The sequence below is a fragment of the Carettochelys insculpta genome, chromosome 1 (assembly GCF_033958435.1).
Source record: "Carettochelys insculpta isolate YL-2023 chromosome 1, ASM3395843v1, whole genome shotgun sequence".
Classification (NCBI taxonomy): Eukaryota; Metazoa; Chordata; order Testudines; family Carettochelyidae; genus Carettochelys; species Carettochelys insculpta.
In genome coordinates, this window is record NC_134137.1 from 58,262,877 (window position 1) to 58,286,506 (window position 23,630).

The 23,630-nt window shown below is 40.9% G+C and overlaps 1 protein-coding gene across 10 annotated transcripts in view; it reads left to right on the forward strand.

Moving 5' to 3' along the window:
- The first annotated feature begins 5,476 nt into the window (after positions 1–5,476).
- UFM1 (ubiquitin fold modifier 1) overlaps positions 5,477–23,630 on the forward strand; it is a 97,575-nt gene continuing 79,421 nt past the window's right edge. For 8 of the 10 annotated variants that reach the window (XM_074986991.1, XM_074986919.1, XM_074986936.1 and 5 more), the window contains exons 1-5: positions 5,477–5,591; positions 5,679–5,735; positions 7,209–7,266; positions 13,655–13,694; positions 14,456–14,488. In XM_074986991.1, coding sequence (XP_074843092.1) covers positions 5,590–5,591; positions 5,679–5,735; positions 7,209–7,266; positions 13,655–13,694; positions 14,456–14,488 — 190 coding nt within the window. In that variant the 5' untranslated portion in view covers positions 5,477–5,589. The other 2 variants (XM_074986983.1, XM_074986998.1) reach the window with 2 other exon arrangements.

A 23,630-nucleotide genomic window follows, 5' to 3' on the forward strand; every position in this document is an offset into this window, starting at 1 on the left:
CCACCCCAATGTCAGTTTCCTTTTGAACCATGTTTCTTCTGTATGCTTTCTTTCTGCTTAGATCTAGCAAAGACTCCACTACAGCAAGCTATGACAGATTTAAATTTGCAACACTTCTGCTGCAATCAGTTTGGAAAGCAGTTAAGTGATAATAAGCAGCCCAATCTGCAAAGACACAACTCCCAGAAATCAGCCTCACAGTCATAATAAACTTGAAGGCCAGAAGGACTCACTAGTACCAAGGCCAGTGGGCCAGTTACAAACCAGCCAGTCCACACTCCTATTTTGGGGTGGTATGTCGCGCTGCCTTTGCATTCCAATCTCCTCTGATGATCAACACATCTTTCTTCAGTATCTCCTCCACCATCTGTGTCAAGTCTTTATAAAATAGCTCAGTCTCTTCCTCCATACTGTCCAACGTGGGTGCATACACCTGAATAGCTGAGATGTTGAACGGTTTTGCTTCGAATTGTGCAACCATCATTCTTGCACTGACTGGTTTGTAACCTGTCAGCCGATAGCCAGGTGCGGGTGCCCCAAGAGTCTGCTCCACGGAGGCAGCACGACTCAGCGCCCAGCTTTTACTGCACCTTACCACTGACCAGGCTGAACATAGCCAAACCGGCTAAGGTTCTTTGTTTGTGTTTGGCCAAGTTACAGCAACTAGGAGGAGTCAGGCTGAAGCTTAAACATGGTTACTATTTATTACAATGCAGAAATGAAAATCTTAATGGTTACAGAATTATATAAAGTCTTAATGGTTACAGTTGCAGGAGAAGTTAAATAAAATCTTAATGGTTATACTGCTATTGCTTTATTTGCTTAGTTACTATAGTAGGATGATACAAATGCATGTCAATTAGAGAAAGTTACCCATTTGAGGACCAGACGCCTCAGACTAAAGAGCTCTTACTATTAAATGTGCACAAAAAAAAACATTGCAGGTATAATTCTCACCCCTGCATCCTTCAACTCTGGCGTAGCCAAGGTCATTCACTGAATCCCTCAGGAAGAACTGTACGAGGAAGGGGGTCCCCTCGATGCTCGGGAGGCAATAACCTTGCCCGACCGGCAGGCACAGGAAATTGGAGCTCAGTTAGAGTAGGCTGCCAGGCCGCTCTTTATACCCCTTGGGGCACATAGGTTCTTCCTTATCTCAAGGTACCAATTGTACTGGTTCGTCTTTGTGACGCCAGCGCTTACAAGGCAGTTACACTTGTAAGGACAGAGATAACTAAATTTACAGAAACGGGGCAAACTTTCACACAGGCAGTAAAGTTCCCCTCCTGGGACCAAGTGTGGGCAGATCAACTATCGATGCCAGCCAAGGGCAGCTTGAAGCCCCGAGGCCGACAGCTCGCCTGTTAGCCCCCTTATCTGTATTCTTCAGTCCAGGGTCATGCTGACATAGCACATCTGTGTTTGTGAGGCACCGGACAGTGTGCTCTCAAAACGTTCCAAGATTGTGCTGTTTCTTTGTGCTGTGTGCTCTGAGGCACCTAAGAGGGGCAGGCGAGATGGAGTAGAGCAGGGGGATTCTGTCTGGCTACATAACCTAATAAAGCTCTTCTAGCTGTTTTGCTAAGAAGGAATCCAACTCCTGCTTCATGCCTCCTTTCATTTCCCGACCAAATGACTCCACAACCGCATCTCTCTCCTGATCCCATCCAATGCATCTCTGCCAGTCCAAGTATATCACACTGATATCTTTCCATTTCCTTCTGAAGCAGCTCTAATTTTCCAGTTGCCCACAGTGTTCAGACGTTCCATGTTCCAATGGATGGCATATGTGTTACGTGTAATTTTCGTTCGATAGCCAACTTATCAACCCAACCCCGACCGCTCAATTGGTATTGCAGACCTTGTTTATCTGGGCGACGTCTGAGCCAGCATCTTTTAACATTTGGTTTACTGGCATCAGATTTCATTCATACTGTTGTTTGACGGTCAGCGCATCGACACACATGTGCAACCCTCCTCCTTCATCCAGACTTGGGACTGGCATGAAGCTCTCAGTGGGAAGGTGGGAAGATATAATGAAGGTTGGGAGACAGTTATGGGAAGGTTTGGATATGAAGAAATGAACGAGGCGAGAAACTGTTAGACTTTGCTACAGAGCATGAGATGGTGATTTGCAACATGAGATTCCAACAAAAGGACTGTAGGAAGTGAACATGGCGATCGAATGATGGGAAGTCCAAGAACTTGATAGATATGATTTTGATACGAAGATGGATAACATCAGTACAGCAGTGCCAAACTTTCCAAGGAGAGGATATAGACTCAGACCACAGTCTAGTGATCGCAAACATCAAGATAAAACTCAAAAGAAAATGTAAGACACAGTTAAGAAAAGAAGAGATGTGGCAAGGCTATGTGAGGAAGAAACAGGGAATGCCTACAGAACAGCGCTCACAGAGAAGATTAAGAATATCACCACAGAAAAAGACCTAGATAATAGAGTCACAGGAATAGCCATCACTTTTGAAGAGGCAATTGAGCAGACTGTTCCAGAAGAAGAAAAGATCAATAAGAAGTGGATTACCCAGAAGACACTGAAGTTGGTTCAAGAGAAAAGAGCATTGAAGATCAGAAGAGATGTTTCTGAGATGGCAGAACAGTAATATAGGATGAAATGCAATGAGGTAAGGAAAGCAGCCAGAAAGGATAAGGAGAAATGGTTAGAGGAGAAATGTGAATATATTGAGAGGTATTATGGCAAATGTAAGACCAGGGAGGTGTATAAAACAATTAGGAATATTAACAGGAAATAGCAACCAAAGCAGATAGCGATCAAAGATGAGAACAAAGAAGTGCTCATGAACAGGGAGAAGATTGTGCAGCGATGGACAAGATATTGCACTGATCTATAGAAAGCACAGCTGGACCCAAGTGTCTCAGAGAGACTGACTGGAGAATTGAAGGAGATATCTCCCCCAAGCATCGAGAGCAAGACCAATATTCAAAGGAGGAAGTACAAAAAGCAGTGAAACGACTAAAGAATAACTGAAAATGATAAGATCATGGGAGAGATGATCAAATATGGCAGAGAAAGCAAGATTCAGGAAATACACAGACGATGTAATATAGCATGGAAAGAAAGGAAGGTGCCTATGGAATGGACAAGACCTGTGCTATTGACAATACCCAAGAAAGGAAGTACATTGGAGTGCAAGACCTATGGAACGATTGCCCTAACAAGTCATCTAGGTAAGTTGTTGATGATGATCCTGACTGAAAGATTAAGATCGCAGATAGAAGAACATATAGCAGACGAGCAAGCAGGGTTCAGAAAAGACAGAAGTACCATACAGCAGATATTGGCACTAAGACTGATAGCAGAGAAAGCTCGACGAAAGAACAAAACGTATACACTTGCTTTGTCGATTTTCAAAAGGCATTTGACAGTATAGATCAGAAAGTGACTTGGGCAGTGTTGGAGTCATATGGAGTGGATAGCAGACTAATACGGCTGCTGAAAGATATCAATGATAATGCGGAGGCAGCGGTGAGAACATGCGGGGAGTTGGGAAGTTGGTTTAAAACAAGTAGCGATACGAGACAAGGGGATCCAATATCGCCAAGTATCTTCATCGTGCATCTGGAGAGAGCGATGGACAAGATCAAGGAAGAAGTTGAAGGGATATCTGTGCACGGTAAAAGAATTAACAACTTGAGGTTCGCGGATGATATAGTTATCATTGAGGAAGATGAGGAGAAGCTAGCGAAAATGGTGCGGGTGTTAAATGAAAAAGGGAAGCGGCACGGACTGATTATGAACATCGATAAAACAAAAACAATGGTGTTTGGAGATAAGGAAATAGGAAGTGTGGACGGTATTCAACTAGAAAATGTAGGAGCAATGAGGGATCCTGTGGCACCTCATAGACTAACAGAAATGTATGAGCATAAACTTTTGTGGGCAAAGACCCACTTCGTCAGATGCAGGTAATAGAAATTTGCAGAGGCAGGTATAAATAGGCAGGCCAGAGCAAGGCTGGAGATAACGAGGTTAACTCAGTCAGGGAGGATGAGGCCTACTACCAGCAGTTGATCTGAAGGTGTGAACACCAAGAGAGGAGAAACTGCTTTTGTATTTAGCTAGGCATTCACACCTCCAGATCAACTGCTAGTAGTAGGCCTCACCCTCCCTGAGTGAGTTAACCTCATCTCCAGCCTTGCTCTGGACTGCCTATTTATACCTGCCTCTGCACATTTCCACTACCTGCATCTGACAAAGTGGGTCTTTGCCCATGAAAGCTCATGCTCATACATTTCTTTTAGTCTATAAGATGCCACAGGACCCCTCGTTGCTTTTGCAGATCCAGACTAACACGGTTACCCCTCTGATACTAGAAAATGTAGAGAAGTTCACATATCTGGGGAGCAACATCATGTATGATCTAGACTGTAAGAAGGAAATAGCGACTAGAATAGTGAAAGCAAGAGCGAGTTTGAAGGCAATGGATAAGATCTGGAAAAGAAAAGCAAGTAGCTTAAGAACAAGCTGGGCATCTTGAAAACGTGTATGGAGCAGCATGTTGTAGGGATGTTAGACATGGGAAATAACGAAAAATTTGAAAAGAAGAATATTGATGTTTGAAAGGAGTTGTTATAGAAAGATTCTGAGAATAGGATGGATGCAGGTCACCAATGAGGAATTATATAGGAAGATACAGACGAAAAAGAACCTGCTGCAGAAGGCTATAAAAAAGGAAGCTACACCTATTTGGACACATTTGCAGAATGAACGACGAACAAAAAATCAAGACCCTAGTATTCAGCATAATGCATGGTTCGAATAGGAGAGGCAGACCCCCACAAAGAATGGACAGATGTAGTAGATTGGTGCGGAGCTAGTCTATAGAAACCAAGCCACTCCACACTGGACAGGGAAAGATGGAAGGAAATAGTGTGAGAGGCATCTGACGCCAATGGCTGCTGAGCCCACGGTTATTGACCATGACGATGATCACGTGGTACTGCCATGCAACCCCAGGCGGGTTGAGCTATCATCAAACAGGGCCCGCCAGCAAGGAGCCCCACATTATGTGCGAGTAGTGCAAACGGGCCCGTTACGTGCCGGAAAGAACCGGACTGTCTGCTAGTCCCCCCTGGCCCTCCGCGCAGCGAGGCCGCCGCGTGCCCAGCCCCAGCCCCTCCCCACTCCCCTCCGCCACCCAAACGGCCCCGGCGCCTCGCAGCCCCTATACGCTACCAGCCAAGCACAGGCGCCGAGGGGCATCACTGCCCGCCGATGGCGAGGGAGCCCAGGTCACCCCACCCCAGCAAGGGACCCGCAGCGGGCGTGGCAGGTCCCCGCCAGCCTCGGAAAGCTCGTGGCGGCCCCGCCCACGCAGGGCGCCGGGTCAGTGCAAGGGGCGGGGCCGGGCTCCGGGCGGGCCTCGCGGCGGCAGGACCCCCCATAGCTGTCTCCCCAGTGCCTGATGAGCTCCCGCCCAGCGGCAGCGGCGATTCGTGCAGGCGGGCAGCAGGGTAGCTTGGGGCGGGGCGAAGGACCGGCCGGCGCCGCGGCGGCTGACGTGTGCCTGGGGGCGGTGGCGGAGGTACCTGGGCCAGGACCGGATCATGTGAGTGACACAGGGACCCCCCCCCCTCCAACCTTGCCTGCGCCCCCCTGTCAGCCCGCGCTAACGCTCTGCTCCTCTGTTCCCCAGGTCGAAAGTCACCTTTAAAATCACGCTGACCTCGGACCCGCGGCTGCCCTACAAAGTGTGAGTGACCCCCCCCCTCCGCCTTGTACGCATGCGCTGCTACATCCCCTCCCCTCCCCGCCCGCCTCCCAGGCGCACCCCGGCAGTCACCCCTCTTCCGCCCCGGAGCAGCCCCCATACATTCTGTTCTCCCTGTCGCTCTGCCCCAGGTACTGCCCTCCCGCCCGTGAGCATCCTATGTTGCACCCCGACGCCCTGTCTCTTGTGTCTCTGGGCATTGCCCCCACTCTGCCCAGGAGCACCCCACAAACCTTCTCCCCAGTCACCCTGTCCCCGGTCTGCCCTGCACATGAGCGTTCTCACCCCCTCTGTCACCTCCCGAGCCAGCCCGGCCACTGCCATCCCAGCACGCAGCACCCCGTGTCTCTCTTACCCACCCTTCCCTGTTCCAGCGGCCTCTGGGCATTGTCCCCACCCTGCCCAGGAGCACCCCACAAACCTTCTCCCTAACCACTTTGTTCCAGGCACTGTGCCTCCACCCATCAGTCTTTGTGCTACATCTCCATTGCCTTGTTCATGGCACAACACTTCTTTCTACATCAGCCCTTCAAGTCACTTTGCTCACACGCGTTGGTTCCCTACACAGTCTCTGCAATGCCAACACAAACTGCTTACTCCCATTAGTCCCTTGCTATTGACTCATCCTGCCCATAGGTACTGCTCCTTATCCCCCAACTTCCATGGGTGCAATGTCATATATCACTGCCTTGCTCATATATAACGCTACAGATCCACCTGCCTGCTCCTGTCTTCTGATACTGTCTGCAACCTTCCCTGAACTATGTGTCCAATCCACGTGATTTGCATATAGGCACTGCTCTTAAACCTATGAATGCTGCTTCCTCCCACAGTCCTTTCTGTCCATGGAGGCACTGCCTTGTGTCTAGAGTCACAGAGTTTAGTGCAGAAAGAGACCACCAGATCATGTGAAACTTAAGAGACATAGTTAGATCAACGTAGGGTGAACACTGTGTTGCTTACAACATCCTAAGTGGCCTCTGGAAGATATTATCCACAGTGCCCACTGTGACCACACTGGGCATTGTTTTGAATTCTGCTGCACTGCAGTCAGGTACACAGGTGAATGTCTGTTGTCCGTCATCCCCTCCACCCCAGAAAAGCCCTGTGAAGTTTTGATCTTGCTTTTCCTGTTAGTTTGGTGTGGACAGCTCTGATAGCACCTGCCCAGCTTAGGATGGAACCAGCATGCCTATAAATAGTTTATTTCAAAATAAAAACTTGAGCTTTTGTGTGGGTGTGTGCGTCTGTACATGCATGCAATGTACTACTTTCCATTCTGTGTTTCAGGCCCTCATCTACCAGGGTGTGTAAGTACTTGCTTAACTTAAACTACATGAGTGCTCCCAATGATTTGTAATCAATGTGAAATCGTAATCAATAACTTTAGAAACATTGGAATTTGTCTCTGATGTGGTCTAGAAATCATGTTCTCCATTAACTCTTCTTTTTTAGGTTAAGTGTGCCTGAAAATACACCTTTCACAGCTGTCTTGAAGTTTGCTGCAGAAGAAGTAAGTGTTGTTTCACAATGTTAACATCAGTAACTAAAAAGTTAAATTACAAGACTCATAAATTTTTGTGTGAAATTATAGATATTGGATAGTACAAGTTATGTTGAAAATTTGCTCTAATTGAAAAAGCTGCTTGGAATTTCATCTAAGCAGTTATACATTTATTCTTTTTTTAAAGTAATATCTAATCGATAAGTAATTGCATGGATGTAAGTTATGTATGATTTATACAGAGAGAGAGAGAAGGTTGTGGGGAAAGAATAGGAAATAAACATTGAATTAATGAAAAAGAGAAGCCTAAAAGCAGTAGTGCTGAATTCTAGTAGAGACTGTGGACAACAAAATGTCATTAGCTTTTCTCTACAATACATTCAATTTATTTTGGGCTGTATACGAGGAAGCGCCATTTCACAGTTCAGTAGGGAAATAGTGTGTCTACTTGACTTTGATGAATCTATACCTGAACTATTACAATATTTTGAGCATTTTTATTACTCAAGGGAAGGTGGTAGATTGGAGGGATTTCAGAGGAAATAAAAATGATTAAGGGGCTAGAGGAATGTGAAGAGAAAGGTGTGTAAATTGATCAGTAATAGCTAAGGTGGGGGCATAGTTTATAATAAGGATGTTAACAGTTAACTGGTTAATCAGTAAGTCTCACCTTAAATTTATGAGCCTTACTGGTTACAGTTAACTGGTAGGGGCTGGAGCAGCCCCTTGCGCACTGTGAGAAGGGGGTTGTTCCAGCCCTGTGAGGCCACTGCAGGCAGGGGTGCTGTAGTCCTTATGCACACTGGCCCCAAGAGGGAGAAAGTGGGGGATGATGGCTGGATAGGTTGCTAATGGCCCTCCTGCTGCTGACAAGGGCTACTCTGTCTGGGCTGGAGTGCAAGCCCATGGGCAGGGAAGCTCCATCTGGCCTGTGCCTTGGGGGCACCACCAATCCCTCCAGTTTACCACCAGTCCCTCTAATCTACCACCATTCCTCTAGCCCAGCCTGGAGCAGACTCTCCCCGCCTCCGGTAATTGGGTAAACCTACCGTTTAACCAGTGAACCAATAAACAGGATTTTACATCTCTAAATTATAAGTATTTTAAGGATATAAACTCCAAGGAGGCATAGAGAAGGATAGTCCAGGGGGTTAGGATATCAGTTTATGATTTGGTAGACACAGGTTCAGTTCTTTGCCTTGCCAGAGACTCTCAATGTTAATGGTTAACTGGTAAGCCTCACCTTTAATGGGTAAGGCTTACCAGTTATGGTCAACCAATGGGAGCTGGAACAACCCCCTGGCTGCTGCGGGCAGGGGTTGCTCCAACTCAGGAGGGCCTGTTGCAGGTATGGGGGCCCTTCAGCCCAGCCAGAGCAGCTCTCATCTGTGGTGGGGGCGAGTCCCACTAGTTGAAACTAATGTGTATTTATATACTTTGGTTTGTGCCCTTTGGAATCAATGGGAGTCTTTCTATTGACATCATTGGGCTTTGAATCATCCCCTCTGTGTAGGTTTACAACCTAGAGGGATAATTACAACTGTTTTCAAGAGGCTTAAAGGGAAAATGAAGAATAGTCGTCATAGTGGGCTCTTTTGTATCCCACATATCATTACGGTTTAATTATATAAATCCACTTAGCACACATAGAAGAAAGTGTTATATTTTTAAAAAATAGATTTTAAAAGTATATATATATTTTTTTTTTGGAAGCTACTTTTCATACAGTATGATGATATTTAGCTTTCACAGGCTAGTACAAGGATCTCTTGAGAGGAAGAGGAAATAGTGAAATGAAAGAGAGAGAAATAAAGGCAGTGTAGTAAAGGAGGTTGCTGTTTTTAGGAACCCTGCCTCATTTGTTGCGGAAGTTGAAGAGTAATGAATAATACAGGGAACTGTAAGTAGCAAAATGATAGTGTGATGGTTAAAGCAGTTGGACTCTACTGCTTCTGCCACAGAGTTCCTATGTATTGCTATTATGCAAATAATTGAAAACAAACCGTTTTGGAGGTGGTTACTAGGTATCAGTTCATCATTTTTTGCATGCCCAACTTGAGATCTTGGGTCTCTTTCACAAAAATGCCAATCCCTCACAACTGTGGATGAAGTCCAATGGAGCTGTGTTTGAATGTATAAAGTGGTGTAAAATGTACATTCAAAACTGAGGTCCTAGACATCTCAGGTACCTAAAATTGTTGGGCAGTTTTTACCTCTGTATTTCTGTGCCTCAGTTCCCCATCTGTAACATGGAGATAATTCCACTCCATCGCCTCACAGGGATGTTCGTAACGATAAATTAATTTTATGAATCACTCACATATGAAAGTGAGCAGGGGCATAGAACAAATTCATGAAGATCTCTTCAGAGCAGGGTTTCAATATTGTTCATTTAAAGAGGTCTATGGCCATACGTTATATAAAATAAATTAATATAAGGTATTAAATAGCTGTTAATTAACTTAAGCATTGTCCAACCAGTGCATTACATGGTAAAAAAAAAATAAAATGTGATGGTGTAATCAAACGAAATGTAATAATGTGTATGTGCAAGGGAGTTCAGCTAAATTTGCATTGGAAACTTTAACTGACGTATTTCCTCTCTGTTGAATGCTTGTCTTTGCGGTTTGAATAATGCTTTTTAAGTATTTTTTGTGTGTGTGTGTGTGTGTGTGTGTGTGTGTGTGTGTGTGTGTGTGTGTGTGTGTGTGTGTGTGTGTGTGTGTGTGTGTGTGTGTGTGTGTGTGTGTGTGTGTGTGAAAGAGAGAGAGAGAATGAATTTGCCGATAAATTTCTCTCTCATTTTCAGACAGCAGAGTACTGTTGAGATAGGAATTTTGGATTCCATTTCAAGCTCTGGAGGGAAGTCTGCTTTAGCAGGATAAGATTCATCTTGTCTTCTCCCTAATGTGACTCCTTATGTCACTGCGTCTCCAACCTGTCCTGTCTGTTCCCTGTCCCTGACTCATTGCTGCGCTCCCACTTCTGATACTTAATTAATCTATCTGTGCTCCTGCAGCTTCTCATTCCAGGCCCGGTTTCTTGTCCAGCCAATTCTACTCTATCCCTCTGGCTTTTTTACGCCAATTCCAAACTCTCCATCCGCATATCCAGTTCCATTCCCCATGACCCAGTACAGCCCCACCCTCTCCGTTCTGTCTGTCTCTCTCCTTCCCAGTGACATCCAGGTCTAGTTCCCTTCCCTTAAATATGCCTTAAATATTGAGTCTGTTCTGGTATGGCTCTGGTCTGAAGAAGTGGGTCTGTCCCACGAAAGCTCACCTAATAAACTATTTTGTTAGTCTTTAAAGTGCTACTTGACTGTTTTTTTGCTTTGATAGTATATAGACTTGGCACGGGCTCCCTCTCTGTTACTTTCCTTCCTCATGTTCTTCCTCGAATCTCAGTTTCCCACCCTGTCCCTTGTCCCAGAATGCCCGGCTGCCTTATCTCAATTCCTTTACCCAGCCTTTCCAAGTTCTTTCCTCGCAACCCATCTCGTCAGATCTCTCTGTCCTTCCCTCAACATGCACACTCTGGTTCCTACACCCAGCTTCCTTGTCCCACCAGTTCCAGTTCTTCATTGTGTGTTATCTCAGCATCTTCCCACTTCAGTTCCCTGTTCTAATCTTTTTTTTGTTTAATTAGTTACAAACTAGCCTTCCTTTCCTCCCAACTAATTAAAGCTTCTCCCTTCCCCAACTCATCCACCCACCTTCTAGTTCAAACTTCCTGTCCCTCTCATTCCCAGTCTCTCTCTCTCTGTCTCTGTCACACACACACAAACACGCGCACGCGCGCACTCCCTTGCTCAAACAGTTCTGTTTTTCTGTGCCCCTTCCAGTGACAGTCTTGACAGACTACTTATGTGACTCTCATTCACTTCCTTCCCAAGTCAGCCTTCTATGTGCTGCGCTTTTTAATTTGACAGTTTTTCTGCAGATTTTATATTAATATGCTGTAGTTTGAACTCCTTGCTGCTTGTCCTGCTCTCTGTGACAAGAGAGAGCAACTTTTCTCTATTTTTAGTGGCAGACTTTCAGTTATTTGAGAACTGCTGTTATGCTGTGTTCCCCTCCCCTTAATACTTCTTTTCCAAACTAAACATACCTAGTTACTTCAACCTTTGCTCATGAGGCTTGTATTGCATCTTTTTGATAGTGTTTGCTGCTCACCTCTGGATCTTTACTAGTTTCTCCACATCCTTACTCTACATAGGTGACCGAAATTGGACACGGTATTCCAGCTAAGGCCTAAGCAGTACCGTTACTGTCTGTGACTTGCATGTTATATCTCTGTTAATGCAATCTAAAACTGCCTTTTTTTTTTTGTGTGCAACTGCATCTCATTATTTTGGTGAGTCACTCTGTTGTGGTTGTGATTCACTGCAATTCCCAGATTCTTCTCAGCAGTGCTGCTGTCAAACCAGTTATTCCCCATTCTGTATTTGTGTATTTGTTTTAATTCTTTAATTGTAGCACCTTACATTTGTTTTTGTTGATCATTTTGCTGTCTGTAGCCCCGTTCTCCAGTTATTCAAGATCCCTTTGAATTTTAGCTTTATCCTCCAAAGTTTCACAAACCTGCCTAACCCTCTTTTGTGTCGTCTGCAAATTTTATGCTCTCTATACATCCAGGTCATTCCAAGCCCACTTTTCTACTGCTTATTTATTAGGCTGTCGTGTGAGACTGATCAAAAGTCTTGCTAAATTCCAAGTATATTATGTCCACCAAACCAGTTACCGCGTTAAAGAAGGAAAACAAGCTGGTTTGGTATAATCTATTCTTAATATATCCATGCTGGCTGTTAATGATACCCCTTCATTCTCCTATTGTTCACAAATTGAATGTTTTATACATTGCTCTAGTCGCTTCCAAGGTATCGATATCAGGCTGACTGGTCAGTCTGTAGATCCCTCACTCCTTCTTTTCCCCCATTTTAAAGGCAGGGACTATGTTAGCCCTTGTCCAGTCTTCTGGGACCACTCCTGGTATTGATGTGTTTGCATATATTATTGTCTGTGTTTACCCAAATTTTAGATATAGAACAGGACTCAGATTAAAAAGAAAAAAAAAAGGGGGGGGTATGGATGTGACCTGAATTAATATGACTTTCTCTGGTAACTTCTGTTAATCATTTTCCACACCTACTATTTTCTCCTGTACCTTGAAGTTAAGCATGATATGTGGAAGATCACTAGAGTCCAGAAATATTGCTACTGGTTCAGATTCTTCGAAAATTGAAGCTTGTGAATAACTTTATGGACCTATGTGTTTACAGGATCAGGATGTTGAAGTGGAAGCTCTTTGAGGCATTCCATTCTGTCTGGGACCTGTAGAAAGTAATATCTCGGTCTATCAAAATGCCTGTTTTCACTGTATTCTGTTAATATAGCAAAATCAGTTAGCCTAAAGTGAGTGTTGAAATCTGAGAGACTTTTGAAGTACATTGAAAATGCAGAAAATACAGAATAGAGATTATTTTCTGTCAGACCACTTGCAACAGGTTTTTTTTTTTAATTTTTTTAAGGGCTTAACAGTTTGAAAAGGTGTGAAGTCCCCCACATAAATTTTCCCAGTACCAGCCCATCCCTGCCTAGCCCTAGGCCAAGTGAGGCAGGAACTCTGCATTGTGATTCTGCTTATTGTGATCTTAATCAATGTTACTAAATATGCACACAAGTGATTTTACAGTTGCTCATTCATTGAAAAACACCATAGCTCTCAAGACTAGGAATGTGTACCTGTCAGATTTCAGACTTTGGCTATTTTTGCTATAGCCATGTATTTAAAAAACATTACTTTTAGCCACACACTAAAGTCTTACAAATGCTTATGCAGATGCTTAATTTTGTGCACTTGAATGGTACTTGAGTGAATTCAATGAGACCACGTGTGCACATAAGTGTTTCAGGGCTTTATTGGGCCATTTTTATTCCAGAAGGTTCTGGTATCTATATGCTGCTTAATTTAGTTTAAAAGAAAATATAAACCAAAATTGCATATTTTTTCCAGAAGACTATGCAAATTAGTAGTTAATTTTTATCAACATTTTGGTGCTGCTCTATACTGTATTATCAGAAATAATTTTCTGAATTTTTCAGTTAGCATAAATTTGGCATTAGTTCCAGAATTTTTTCCATATTATTGTTTCTAATTTAATGTTTTAACGTGTTGTACTTTATGTTCCTGTGTAACCTTCTAGTGCTTAGTAAGGTTTGATTATAAACAATTATTTTGATAGTCCTATAAAAAGTCAAGAGAATTTTTTTGCATAATTATTCTTCATACAGGTCTCACCAGGTAAAATTTCAACTGACCTTTAAAGTTCACTGTAGTATTTTCCACTTTGTTTTCAGTCTTTCAGATTTATTTGTTGTGCTTTTGTTTCCCTTAGTTCAAAGTTCCTGCAGCAACAAGTGCTATTATAACAAATGGTAAGAATATAATTTTTATATTGTGGGGTCACTTAAAATGTATTTCAGAGAAGTATAAGCGGGTTTTCTCTATAAGCTAACCAGCCTACAAATGATGAGCTACAAATTGATACTGACCATAATATGTCACTGTTCTATGTAATGCTGATGCAGGCAGTTTTGCCGTTGACATTTTATTGCTATATGAGGTTTATTCTACACCAAACCTTGTGGTTCACTATGCTGAAATTTTTATTATCAGCTCTGCGTAATAAAGCTGTAAGTAGTAAAGATGACAATAGGAAATTAATAGACTGATTTAAGAATAATTATAATATATTGCTTAGAACTTTGAAGATTTTAGATTCATTTTAATATAAATTCACACTACAGGTTGAAACTCTCTTATCAGGCACCTTGGGACCTGACTGGTGCCAAAGGAGAAAATTTGCTGGACAACTGGAGGTCATTATTTTCTAACACATCACCAACACTTCCACTGCTTACTGGGCTCTTAGAAGATATTTGGGGTAAATTAGAGCTAAATAACAGCACAGAACACTGAGAGCCAGGGCTAGTGGCTATGAAGAAACTTTAGGGGACCACAGGAAACTTGGCTACACCCATTATAAGTGGTTATCTGGCTAAGTAAAATCCTGCTGGATTACGGAGTTTGCCAGATGAGACAGTTCTGGATTAGAAAGGTTCAGCCTGCACTAGATACTTGAATCTGGTTTCATTTTAGGCCCTAAAATAAATGTCTGCTTTTTACTTTTTCTTAGATGGAATAGGAATAAACCCTTCACAGACTGCGGGTAAGTAATTATTTATGGGGAAAAACAAACAAAAACCTAAGTTATATTTTTATTCAGTTATGATGCACCACTGTGACCCACTTATGTTCTAATCTAGTTATGTTACGTTTTAACAGCTTTTCAAACAGTATGTACCAAAAGTACTAAATCATGGTTGAAAACTGCATCCAAAGCCTCATGTCAGACATTATGAATATCATCTAAATTACCAGTATATTGTTTATTTAGATCTGTGAAAGGAAAGCAGGTGCCTAGCTAATATTCCAGGTCCCTCTCACAAATTTTATATATATATGTATGTATGTATAATTGTACAGGAAGAAAAACTCTTGATTTCCCCTGTAAATCACCCAGCAATATTTACTACTTCAGCGGTTGTGCTCTGAAAGTCAACTGATTTAAAGCTGATTTAGACTGGGCAAGGGAAGCGTTCCGAAGGAAAGGGATTTCACAGATTTCCCTGCCAGCAGTCTGCTCTGATTCATGTGGAGGGGGATCCAGTTCACGAATCTCTTCTGAGATCAACTGTTGCAATGTGCTAGAGAAGGAGAGATGGTTGCTTAAATCGGAAGATTTGAAGTTGTCTTAAAATCAACCCATTAAACTGCACCTGGAAATGCACAGGCAATACGTACAAATTTTGGACCCTTGATTGCATGTGCATGAAAAGACACTCCATTTACAAAGCAGGCTGTTGCATTCTGCTCTGACTTACCCTCCAAATAAATTTAAGGAGTAACCATAAGAGAACATTGCAGTAGTCTAATCTCCAAACGACAAAAGGCACAAACTTTTTTGGTCACGTCCACTTTGGAAGTAACTACTCACAATCTTCTAAACTGACACAAATCATAAAAGTGGTCTTAGCTACTGATGAACAATGATCATCAAATGATAATTAGGAATCAAAGAAGATTTCCATGTTGCATCCATGAGCACCAGGTGGTGGACGCACAGTTTCAGTAGGGAGAACGTGTGAATTGTCGTATCTTCTCATTGCTTTCCCCAGCCTTCCAGTGCCATCTCCTTCTTATCTGAATTGGGCCTCTGCCAGATCTAATTCATCCATGCCCCATTCTTTTCCAAACTTTGTGGAAGATCCCACTCTGTTGGGATCAAAAGACAAAGAGAAAAAATGAAGCTGGGAGTTTTCCTTGTACGAAAGATACAGCAACTCTTTCTTTCTTACTAAGGCCCCAGTCACACAAAAGACTTAAGCACGTTGCTGGTCAGGGTCTAATCCACTAACATCCTCATATATACACTGAACAAGAAGAAGGAGAGATTAAGAAGACTGAGACTTTTCAGCTTGGAAAAGAAACCACTAAGAGGAATATTGTAGAGGTATATGAAGTCTTGACTGGTATGGAGAATGTAGAAAAGGAAGTTTTATTTATCTTTTACTACACCACAACCAAAAATAAATATTTCTTAACACAACACGCAGTCAAACTATGGAAATCTTTGCCAGAGGATAATGTGAAGGCCAAGACTACAACAGGGTTCAAAAATAACTACTTCATGGAGGACAGGTCCATCAATGGCTATTAGTCAGGATGGACTGTGATGGTATCCCTCATCTCTGTTAGAAGCTGGGATTGTGTGACAGGATTGATCACTTGAGGATTATCTGTTTTGTTAATTCCTTATGGGCACCTGACATTGGTCACTGTTGGAAGATCGGATTCTGGGCTATATGGCCTTTAGTCTGACCCAGTATGGCAGTTCTTACGAGTTACATCTTACAGAATCTAAGGTAGCTGGTAAAGATCATAATGCAGTCTGGATTTTTGAACTTCACTCATCACCACTAACTAGTAAGTCATCTTATAATGCTACAAGAGCAATACTATAGTTGACAAGGGGCAAATAAACCAGACGTTTAGATACTGAGAGTTCTCACTACAATTTTCTCATGAATTTAGCTGCAAAAGTAAAATTAAATACAGGGTGCAGAAGCCAGATTGTCAGTCTCAGATGGTGATTTCCTAAATACTCTCTGATGCTGCTGAGCATTGGTGTTACGTTACCTTTACGCGTGTTAAGTCTTTACTAGCATGAGGATCTGGAACATTAACTGATATTTAGTCTCCCATGCTTCAGTTACCATGGGTCATACGTAAACTTAAATGACTATGACAAAACTGGTTATCACTAGATACAGTATCATGTATATACCTCACAGAGAGGGAGCCGTGCTAGTCTATATACTATCCAAACAAAAAAGCAGTCAAGTAGCACTTTAATGACTGAAGAAGTGGGTCTGTCCCACAAAAGCTCATCTAATAAATTATTTTGTTAGTCGTTAAAGTGCTGCTTGACTGCTTTTTTGTTTTGATGTATATACCTATTTATCAACAGCGAGAACTCCTTTTTTTTACTAATTTAATTTAAAAAGCTGTTCGTTTTTAAAAATTTTCTTAGATAGAGCAGTTATTTCAGTCTTCCAAAACTTCAGAATATGAAGATGCATTGGAAAATCTAATGTTATCCTTGTGGGTCTGAGGCATTTCATGAGAAAACAGTCCTTCCATGCATTTTCTTTTCCTCCTGTAATGGAAGGCTGGCTGAGAAGAGTGAGCTAGAGCTCTGCCACGCCACTTGCAGCAGATAGGGTGGTTGGTACTGGCTGAGTAAGCCCAAAATGGAGAGGTAAGTAAGGAACAGCTGCCAGCCTCATTAGTCACTGGGCTACATAAGCCTGGCAAGGAAGGAAGTAGAGAGAGAGGAAGGGGCGGAAACATGGATTGGAAAGCTGTGCTTCCCAGCTAGCTGCAGGAACCAGCAGTCTCTGAATAGACTGTGCAGAGCCTTTGTATATAGCAGGTGGTAGGAAGTGACATGGACAATAAAGGGCACAGGTGAGGATCTCTGACTTGTTTGTGGTTGAAAAGGGAACCAAAACTGAGGGGCCCTGTGTGCAAATTCGTTAAATCTCCCAATCGTAACACCAGTGTTATACATTTTTACCTCTTTAATCCAGCAGCCCTGAAAAACAGGGTATTTGGTGGGCCAGAGAGGGTGCTGTGGGGTCTGGGAGTGAGCGGCACGGAGGTGGAGGGCTCACCTGGCACCCTGCTTCCAGGGCACAGATAGCTCTGCACTCCCTGCTGTTCCCAGGCACTGTCTGCCACTGCTATGGGAGCCATGGATAAAAGCCTGAGGAGATGTGTGTTGCTGCACTGCCATTCTCCTGGCTGGGTGGTGAGCATAATGGCAGCATGCAGAGCCACTTCCTATTCCACCTGTCAGAGTTTGTACCACAGGTATTCCCAGCTGAGGGACTCCGGGAATACGAAGGTTCAAGTGAACTGCCAAAATATAATCCCTCCTCCTTCCCCACATTGATTCTGTGCTGCCTCCATTTTGAGAGGGTTGGTAAAGGATGCAAAGCAGGATTTAAAGCAATCCAAACAGCATTAACTACCATACAGATTTCTGTTTGTAAGACTCTCTGGTTTGGGACAAACAAGCTGCACCTTTATAAAGAAAAAACTATTGTGTTAATGGTAGAGGCAGGGAGAGAGGTGCAGGAGTGAGTGATGTCTGTAAGGGGGCAAATGGGGGCCTATTAAAATAACATTTGTGTAGCTTTTGTGGGATGCAAGGTGGCACAAATACATTTCGTCCAGATTAGCAGGCTAAGTCTTCAGGGTATCTGATTCGTTGTTCAAGCTCTAGTGTGTTTTGTATATACAGTAAGCTACTTTATTTTCCTGTTTACTTTGGCTTTGTGAATAGCATAAAATAATGGTAATAATTGTATAAAATATTACGGGGTTTTTGTGCTTCAGTAGTGTATGCTTCTGGCAAATCTCTTAAAAGTATATGCTTGTGGCAGGACTGTGAAGCTAGACAAATAGAATGTTTTAAATCACAGCTGCTGTGCCTAAGTGTCCCTGAGTTTGAACTTCAAGGGAAAAAGGTAAATTTTGCTCCATTGTAATGATAACTTGGACAAGTGTTAAAGATTTTGATCTGTGTCATAAAAGCAAGCGAGTGATATTGAAGATTCAAGGAGAGGGTTTGTAACAGGCATATTATCACACAAAAGTAACAAGAGATACGTGCCTTAAATATTTGTCACATGTAAGTAGATTTTTTTGGGGGGGAGAATGGAATTGAAATTTGTGCAGAAAGTATCCTGTAAATATTAGATATTGTCTCTTACTTAAAATTGCATTCTTTTACTGAAAAGCATGTCATTATCAGCCTGCTATCCATTTAAATGGTGATTAAGTTTGTAGAAAAGATTGTTTTGTTGCTCCATCATATTAGTAGTTTGTAGTCTCAGTGTACTTGTGGTTGTTTTTTTTTTGTTTTATTGGATTTGAACAGCTACCCAAAGATTGGATGGTGCTTCTGAAACAAGAGACTTACTTTCACCCCTTGTTTTTCAGTGTTTTCTGCCTTGGTGTGTGTGTTTTCTGATCTCCTCACCACTGCTACCACACCACTTTGTGTTCCCTTATCAGTTGCTTCCCCTCCACTCTCCTTTTACTTTTTCATTTTCACTTCTAGCCTCCTGCTGTTATTCTCTGTCATTCCCTGTCCAGACATTACTCTCTGTTTTATTCTCTTTCCCTGCTTTGGTGCATCTTGTCCTGATGTGTGTGAGTCTCAAAATGAAATTTACTGCATTCCTGATCTCTGAAATTTTGTCTGCAAGTTCTGAAAATATTGGAAAGTGGTCTTCCTTTTGCTGCCAGCACAATAGAATTGACTGCTTAGAGAGAAGGGAAGAAAGGAGGAGGAAGAGAAGCAAAAATTGTATCTAATTTTCTGTTTTCTGAGTTATAGATAAGGAACTGCTGAGAGGGCTTGAGGATACATTTTAGATGTAATATATAAACTAGAGGAGGGAATCTGTTTTTCTCTTCAGTATGTTAGTCAGGAAAGAGATTAAAAAGAGTACATATGTAAAAAAATTATCTTATAAATGTTTGTATTCTATTGGTTATGTTTCTTTAGGAGATAGTAGATTTTTCTTTTCATTTACAGTTCGAGCTGGTCATAATTTTTAAATATTAAAAAATGGAAAATGTTTTGACTCAGTTTTCACATTAATTTCTCCCTCTGGGCCAAACAAATATAAAATCAGTCAGAATATTTGGAAAAAGGCAACATTTCAATATTGCCCAATTTCAGCCTCTTGCCTGCAATATTTTTCATAGTTCTGTTTATGAACTAGGAAATTACCATATGATTATGATAAACAAAACTGACTTTTAAGGCACATCAGGCTTTATTTTTTTTTCGCTTTGGTGACATCATTACAGGGCAAAGTTAAGGTTCTTTGGGTGCCTTAACTGCCCAGACACAATTATCCACTCTTACCAAACAGGTATTACTTAACTTTAAAAAAAAAAAAAAAATCTTTCCAAAGAAGTGGCCCATTTTGCATGTTTTAAATAATATAAGCACATACAAATACTCAGAATTATTGAGGTGGAAATGTTCATGTTGTGTGGAAATTAGTGTGTTAATGTCTGAATAAATTTAAATGATGAAGCAGTCAGAGTTGTTATCTGTTGTAGTATTGTGCATCTCATTTGCTTTCACTGATAGCTCTGATATAAAAAAAATGCTTGCTTTATGGAAAAGTGGAAAAATAAACAGGTTATTGGTTCACTAATGTACTGTGGGGGTAGAAAATATTTCACTTAAAACGTGTCCTATTTGAGTAGCAATAAAATATGTTTTTGGAGTGGGGGCTTATACATTCTAAGAAAAGGGAATATTTTCACTGGAATATGCAGATACAGTGTTAATACGACCATGTCAAGAAAACTTTTTTTTCCTTTTTATGTCATAAAAATCTATGAGAACTTTATTTAATTTTTTGACAGCCAGCTAGACAATGCTACTTGTGCTACACTGTTAAATCTCACTGCTGTGCATAATATATAGGATAAAAAAAGCAGACATAGCAGGTAGTATTTTGAGGCCTTGAAAGCATATTGTATTTGCTTTTTATTCTTTCATTGAATTGTTGTTGTCATTTTTAAAATCCATGGTGAAACTGTTAATTTATATTGTTATCTAATGAACTAAATATCTAACCTTGTGCCTGGCATTTTTGTTTTAAATTGCAAAGTGATCATTAGACTGTGTGCATATGTGGGAGGAAGTAGAAAATACGAAGCATACAGTCAGTTTCTCACGCATAAGAAAAATTCTGACTTAGTAATTGAATACTGAAACATGATATTATTTTTCTTAAGACCTTATACTTTTCAGTAACTGATTTTCTGAAAGAGCTCATTGATATTTAACTCCTAGGTGACCAACTTTTTCTTTTCTGTTTAGGCAATGTTTTCCTAAAGCATGGTTCAGAACTAAGGATTATTCCCAGAGACCGAGTTGGGAGCTATTAATATTTACTGAATGGTTTTGGAATAAGTGAAATCAGTATGCTAAAGAATAAAGGGTCATCTTTATTCTGGAATTCTCCAGTAGAACTAATGAATCAGCTTGTTTTAAAGTTACATTCAGTGACTTCGTGGGATTTAAAAATTAATCAAAAACAGAGATTTCATTTTCTTTCTGTGTTAACATTAAATCATAGGGTGACCTGGTTCTTAATCTGCTAGCAGAAGTATGTTCTGGTGTAATTCTGTGTTCGTGAAAGCAATATGGACCTCTTTTCTTTTTAATAACAGAACCTCTCAGGAAATGTTATTGAAAACAAAAAGGCAAATCTTGTTAGTAGAAACTTAAAACTCTTAATTCGTAAATTAATAATAGAATCCTGTGTTTAGAAGTTCATTTTGTCAAAGAAGAAGCTGTATTTGATTTTTAGAAAAGGAAACTATTAGGAGAAAATTCTTTCTTACTGAAACTAAACAAAATAATATAGGCCCTGCATTATATATAATGTACATTGTCAAGGAAACAGTTTTTCCACAGTTAAAATTTTGTGCTCAAATAGAAGGGGTATCTTGAAAACTTGAGACACTTTTGTTTCTGCAGTATGCAGAGAACTTCTAAGAAATGTAAATACTTGGCTACAATCATAGGCTAATTTAAGAAAAATAAGTGTACTTCTGTTAAATCTTCATTTGAGCTTTATTGGTCAAAATAGCTTTTGCAAATTTTCACTAACATTTTAAACAAAGTGTCCTAAAGTGAAAGGTGTTGTAAATCACAGATCATGGGAACCTGATGCACCACGTGACGAGGATTTATTAGTTGAATACTATGTTCCTTTATCAGCAAGCACTGATTTTAGGAAAAAGTCTGTTTGTTGCTACTGTATGTTACTTGGGGAACAGTGTTGGAATCACTTGCATACTTTTATGTTCAGAAATTAAGCAATTTGTTCATAAATTGTCTGAAATTAAATTGTTACATGGACTTTTGTTGGCAAAACCAGTTCGTCTTGTTTTGACACAATGATATACTGTAGTTTTCAGATACTATGCATTTTGTCAAACAACTCATTATTGCATTTTCTGTCCTCTTACATTGTAGTGTATTGAGGTTGAAAAAATTGAACAATAAAGTATAGTGCTTCATAAAAACAAATATTTGTCATGTATGTCTTTATTTTATTCAGAAAACAGACCCCAAGAGGGTTCAAAAGGGTGTCGTGGTAGCTGATACTATGCACAAGCACCTGAGTTCTTTCTTAGTGGAGATAAAGAAAAGTGCATGTGCTGGCCCCCACGTGTTCACAGCTGAAGGAGATATACAGGGTCCTGCATTTTTCAGCTCTATCTTGCCTGCTTATATTTTGCAAAAACAACAAAAAGTCCTATGGCACCTTATAGACTAACAGAATTTTTGGAGCATAAGGTTTCATGAGCAAAGATGAGTGATGTATCTGACGAAGTGGGTCTTTGCTCATGAAAGCTTATGCTCCAAAAAATATGTTCTTCTATATGGAGCCACAGGACTTCTTGTTGAATAGTAACAGAGGGGAAGCCGTGCTAGTCTATACACTATCAAAACAAAAAGCAGTTAAGTAGCACTTTAAAGACTAGCAAAATAGTTTATTATTTTCAGACCCATGATCTGAAGAAGTGGGTCTGTCCCACGAAAGCTCACCTAATAAACTATTTTGCTAGTCTTTAAAGTGCTACTTGATTGCTTTTTGTTTTGATAGGACTTCTTGTTGTTTTTGTGGCTACAGACTAACATGGCTACCCCTTTGATGCTTATCTTTTGGTTTCCCTTTAGCAGAGTAAACAGTGTCCTGGGAGAAGGGGAGGGAGAAAAGATATTTGGAACAACTTGCATTCGTTCATCATTTTCCTAATTAGATTGTGGTAACAAATTGGAAATCATGCACTTAATACCTTGTGATCAATATACGCTGAAATTTATTTTAAACTGGGTGATCCCTATTACAATAAATTTTACAGTAGGTTGATTTAAAGGGCAAAGTGCATAATTTCTATTAATCTATTGCCACAATATAATTAGATTGAACGGAATTAATTGCTTCTAATTTCTATCCTCTTGACTGTTTGGCTGGATAGCTGAAAATCACTTGTTGTCAGGGCATAAAAAACAGTTTTTCTAATTAAGAAGTTTCCTTGTCTGTATGAAGTTCAATGTATCTTAGAGCCTCTCAAATTCCATGGTCACTTAGGAGTCTTCAGGATTTTTTTAATGCATAACATAAAGGGAACTAGGCTAAAATAAATTCAAGTGATATATACCATTTATTTTATTTTAAATACACTCAGGTTATGCCTGACTACTTCAGTATGTGCGAAATGGTTTTGGAATAAATGATCATGCTAAAGAATAGTTGGTCGTATTTACTTTTGGGCTTCTACAGTACAACTAATTAATCAGCTTGTTTTAAAGTTACTTACAAGATTTCGTGGGATTTAAAAGTTAATAAACAGATTTGACATATTTCAAATTGTGAATAAGAAAATTGAGTAAATATTGTGAAAATGATCTCAGCAACTTGAAACAATGAATGGCCACTTAGCATTGCATGTATGTATTATTGCAGTACATTCTTTCAAACCTGAGAATAAATCTCCTTACCATTAAAGCAAACAGTGTGCTTGCTTCAATAGTAAAAGGCTTTTAAATTCTTTCTGGGTGCATAATCTGATTTGATGCAGTTTTTGTTCATTTTTGTTCATTATGGTGGAGTGGAGAAAGATACACAGGGACAAAT